Source organism: Salvia hispanica, chromosome 2 (genome assembly GCF_023119035.1).
Source record: "Salvia hispanica cultivar TCC Black 2014 chromosome 2, UniMelb_Shisp_WGS_1.0, whole genome shotgun sequence".
Taxonomy (NCBI): domain Eukaryota; kingdom Viridiplantae; phylum Streptophyta; class Magnoliopsida; order Lamiales; family Lamiaceae; genus Salvia; species Salvia hispanica.
This window is the reverse complement of record NC_062966.1, coordinates 5,731,925-5,737,338: the sequence shown is the minus strand read 5'-3', so window position 1 is coordinate 5,737,338 and position 5,414 is coordinate 5,731,925. Positions and strand designations below refer to the sequence as shown.

The window sequence follows — 5,414 nt, the reverse complement described above, 5'->3', positions numbered from 1 at the left end:
TTAATTCTAAACTAGGATTACGGTAAAGAAACATTTCCTTCATCTCATTTAAGTTCGAAAAAGGTTTTAAGAAACGCAAAAGATAGTTTTTGAAAAAAATAGTGAAACGTGGGTTATACTTTTATTTATCAGTTTTATTATCAAATATGAATGGAATATGGAGCTTATTATCATTTATGAAATATTCCAATCGGAATTTTTAAAGTGGAACACCGGAAAATAGCTAACCGGCATTGCTAAAGTGGGACGGACACTGAAGATGATTCATTTGCCTTTTTAGTTTGTCTAAATCAATATAGTCAATTACTAAAAATGGAATCAAGATAAATCGGAATCTTTATCTCTATTTTATTTTGTGTTTTACTTACTCTCCCAACTCAATATACAAAATAAAAATGCATAAAATTTTTGTAGTCCAAAGATGTGGTATCATCCTTGAGATGGATAAAATAAAAAAATTCCAATCAAATTTGAAAAATTGATAAAGCTTAGGGGCCAAAATGAAACTAAAATTGTCCAATGTTAGAATGAAAATAAATTGGGAGCATCGGCCAACCGCACCAAATTTAAACCACACCGCCGGAGACGCCGCCGTAATCGGCCATTACGCCGGCGCCTCCGTCCCCCACCCGCCCGATACGATCAACTATGGAGCACGCCTGCAATTTCTCATTCCACGTCGCCGCCGTCTCCGCCGCCATCGCCTACATCTATTTCTCGACGGTGCTTGTCTTCATCGACCGCTGGTTCGGTCTGGGTTCCTCTCCTGGAATGATAAACGCCGCCGTTTTCACTTTCATAGCCGCCATGAGCATATCCAGCTACCGCCGCGCCATTTACACGGATCCGGGCCGAGTCCCAACCTCATTCGTGCCCGATGTTGAGGACCCGGACAGCCCGATCCACGAGATCAAGCGCAAGGTATGTCAATTATTTTGTGTTTCTTCAGTTACGCCGCATTTTACTCGTGATTTTATGGCTTGATATGCTGATTGATCCGAAAAATTGGAATTTGATAGAACTTGATTGAATCCCTAAAAATTGGAGTTATCACAATGCTGATTGATGGTGCTAACTCATTTGGCATTTGACTTAATTTTGTTTCCTTGATTGTTTCATTAGATTATATGATTTCATTCAATGCTTACAACGGTGTTGTAAAGTTAAGGTCTTGAATATCTACCCCCTTATAAATGCAAATTGAATTGTGCATATCAAATCTGCTTACTTGACAGTATTAAGATTGGTTTGGAGTTTTCCATATTGACGTTGTTGTGTTGCTCTCAGTGTATGCGAGCCAAATGATCCGTGGCCAGAATTCTGCTCAGTGCGTTAGTTTGTAACTTAAGCCTGTTGTTAATAAGTTATCGTGATAGCAGTGATGCCATTTACAGCTTATTCATTGTGTCCGCTGAATGCTGATCGATTCTGTTTGAAGTGTGGGCAAAATGTAAATTTAACTTACTAAGTCAAATAATGTTGTTGTTGTCTCTTGCTTCCCAATATATGCGAGCAAAATGTCAGTGGCTGAAGTTCCATCCACCCTATGTTGCATGAGCGTGTTGATGTAGTCTTTTTCCTTAACTGGAACTTCTGGTTGCCTGCACTAATCTATGACTCCAGTTAGTTTTTATTAGGTCCTCACCATAATAGTGATGGCGTCATTTTCAGCTTATTTGTTGTGTTCAGGTCTCTGGGATCAGATTCTGTATGTCATTGTTCCTTTCACTGTAACTTTTGACTTCAGAAATTGTTTTCAATGAAATATGTTGCATGAAGAAATCACTGCTTGTTAAAGACTTACTTAGATTGCTCTTATGATGATCCGCTTTCGGATAAGGCCGTTGGAAATGTGAACATATTTGTTCAAACAGCAATATATACTTAGGTGATTCTGTTCAGTCTTTAATGTAGTTATTTGGTGTAGGACGTGGAAGGAAAAAGGTGCTTAAGTATGTTTTTCTGACGTTCTTCAGGTTTTTTTTGCAGGGTGGTGATTTGAGGTACTGCCAGAAGTGTTCCCACTATAAGCCTCCTCGAGCCCATCATTGCCGCATATGCAATCGATGTGTTTTACGAATGGTATGTCTGATCCATGCAATGTTTATGCATTTCGTTGATTACCCTTAATAATGTTGTTAAAGAGCTCTTGCCTCTTGATGCTAAGGATCACCATTGTGTATGGATGAATAACTGCGTGGGGCACGCAAACTACAAGATCTTCTTTGTCTTTGTGTTTTATGCTGTTCTTTCTTGCATATACTCCCTGGTACGCTCTGCTTTGTTCTCTGTGATGCATCCTCGATACCTTTGTCTCTTCCACTTAAAAGCTTTGATATAAATCATTTAATCGATCTTGTATTATTTAAGGTATTACTTGTTGGAAGTGCGACAGTTGATTCTCATCAAGATGCTGAAGACACTTCTCGAACAATACATGTGATTACTTTTAATTTTGTTTTTTTGTTTCATTAGTCTCCCTGGCATTATATTATTCGGTTGCTGGACTCACTAAGGATTTATATACAGGTCATTTCAGGTTTACTGTTGGTGCCCTTATGTTTGGCGCTAGGATTTTTCCTCGGATGGCATTTCTATCTTATTTTACAAAACAAGACTACAATTGAGGTTGCTATAGTAGTTTCCCTCTACCTATTTCCAGCCACAAAAAATTCCCAAATTTATATTTTTATCTTGCCAGTACCATGAAGGCGTAAGAGCAATGTGGCTTGCCGAGAAAGGAGGCCATCTCTATTCACATCCATATGATATTGGCACTTTTGATAATTTGACAGCAGTAAGTGTGCTCTTTCTGTCTTTTGTTTTCTGCTTCAATACCTTCATTAACTTCTTTCTGGCAAACTCGAAAAATATTTTATTTGCAAAACCCAATTGTCATAGGTTCTGGGTCCAAAAGTTTTGTGCTGGCTGTGCCCCAGTTCAGGGCATGTTGGCTCCGGCCTTCGTTTCAAAACCAAGTATGATGCCCTCATGGGATTGTCGCCTCCAGATTGAAGACGAGTTTGTGGCTCTAGATAACATACATTCTATACTGTGCTGATGATGGTAAAGGATAGTTTCAAACATGTATCAACCAATGATAGTCTTGTAGCTGAAGTCATTAAGCTTTCTCCTGTTCATGTTCTAGAGTGTTGTAACGTGTAGGTTTTGTATCGTGCCTGTCTCTGCCTTCTGGGGTCGGAAGTTTGAGCTTCCCTCCCCACACGGTAATCTGTATAGAAGCTTACAACATTGTGATGTACAAAATGGAATTTACAACCCTGATTGACCTATACAAGTAGAACTGTAATCTTGTGATCATCAAACATTTTTGGCAATAGATTTTTTTTTTATGGCAATAGATGGTTTAATCATTTTGTGTAAGTTCGTGAACTAATTTTATTTTGTGATGTGTCACTGACCCCATGCATTTCCAATTATTTGAATATTTGGGTAGAAATGCATTTCCAATTATTTGAATATTTGGGTAGAAATCGAAATTGTTTCCGTAAAATTATGTGAAGAAGAAGGTAGTACTCCCTCGGTCACATTTTAAGCAAAGCACTAACTCAGCATGTGATTTTATATAATGTTGTTTTGAATTAAATAGAGAGAATAAAGTATTTTAGAGCATCCGCAATGGTCGGCTAGCGACCGGCTAGCCGATTCGCGTCCGGCGAGGCGATCGGCGTGGGCTGGCCGATTGGTGGGCGCTGGCCGATGCGCTGGCCGCTATTGTGGCGGCCCGATCGGCCAGCGCTATTTTTAATTTTTTTTTAAAAATTTTTGAAAAATTATTTCGGCTAGCGGCAAACTATAACGGATTCAATCTCTAAATTTACGTAACAAAGGCTTAAACGATGAATAAAATTATTGCATTTTTATTGCAATTTTTTAATGTATTTTTTTAATAAATTAGTGAGGAGTAGAGTGGGGCGGTGGCTCGTGTGTGGAAGCCCGGATTTTTTTTTATTATATAATTTTTTTGATTTTTAGTTAATGTGCTTTTTTTTTTTATTTAAATAAAATTAACGAATTTTTCCCGTATATGTGTCGTAATTTTAATTCCGTAAATGTAGTATATTTTGAATTATTTTTATTGCGGCGGCCTATGGCTGACCTAAATCTCATGTGGCAGGTGGATTTTTTAGTGTTGCTGACGTGGCAGGGGAGAGAATGGCTGGCCTATTGCTGGCCTAAGCACCATTGCGGATGCTCTTAGAAAAAAGTAGAGATGGTTAAGTTTCTAATTTAAAAAATGTGTAAGTTAAAGTGAGACATTCCCGAAGAAAAATGTGTCACTTAAAGTAGGACAGATGAAGTATTATATTTAGAAGAATATCTTTTAATAAAAATGTATCTTACGGTATTAAACAATGTTAAAAATATAAGGTCATCCACTATGGTTAAAGTCTTAAAATATGTACTTAACTCGAAATCCATGGATCGACCCGAATAGTTTAACAATTTTATAGGATTATAGTTGAAAATTAATATAAAAAAAAAAAAAAATTTATTCCAATTGACACTAAACCGAATAGCCTGTAACCCAATTGAGTTGACCTGAAATTAATTCGATTTCCATAGAGTTGGCCCGAAATGAATTAATTCTCATTATTTTATTTTTCGGTTTTCATTTTTCATTTTTTTTCCAAAATTTTAAAGGTAAGTAAAATATGTAATTTTTAAAATATACGTGAAAAATATTTTGATTCATTGTTTAATAGTACCTAAACATGTGCAATTAAAATATGTAATCACATAATCAATCAAATTATATATTGTCACGTAAAGCATACTGTACGAATTCAAGAACTGAATTCAATTACCACTTACGTCAATTTCTGATCCTGATCTCGACCACGTATCTTTTGATATGTTCCAATGTTCCATCAATTCAGAATAAACCTTTGTGTGGGTAAATCTCGTCAACACCTCAAAGATTGGACAAGAATCGAAGACAGATGAACTCCTAGGGTGAAAACCCTAATTTTTGAAAATTATCTTCTTGAGAGAGAATTTTGGGACAAATCAGTGATTTATGGATGATTGGATTTAAGCCACAATTTAGTTTTACCAATTTAATTAAAACTTAATTTAATTTAAGCCCAAGCTTAAATATTATTGTCATACACTAAAGACATAATGCTGACTGTCCGTCTAAACCAAAATTACCAGTAGTTTGGAATTTCCTCTTTAAATATATAATTTCTTGTGTTAAAGATATACATATCTATTAATTAATATTGAATCTGCTACCAAATTTTTATTAATTAATCTTTTTTTTACCAAGAGTGGTCTACTTTGGAAATCCAATTTATTATTCTTGAATAAATTCCAACTGACCAGGTTTCTGAATAATAAATCTTCTTCTAAATACCTCTAAATACCTCTTGGAAATATTATCAAACTGG

General features: G+C 36.1%; 1 protein-coding gene across 1 annotated transcript; it reads left to right on the top strand.

Moving 5' to 3' along the window:
• The first annotated feature begins 555 nt into the window (after positions 1-555).
• LOC125204389 (probable protein S-acyltransferase 16) lies at positions 556-3,359 on the top strand. Its single transcript, XM_048103044.1, has 7 exons — positions 556-921; positions 1,990-2,082; positions 2,168-2,269; positions 2,371-2,439; positions 2,530-2,628; positions 2,702-2,797; positions 2,902-3,359. Exons 1-7 carry the CDS (start codon positions 649-651, stop codon positions 3,013-3,015), a joined length of 846 nt encoding a protein of 281 aa, XP_047959001.1. The 5' UTR covers positions 556-648; the 3' UTR covers positions 3,016-3,359.
• Positions 3,360-5,414: the final 2,055 nt, after the last annotated feature.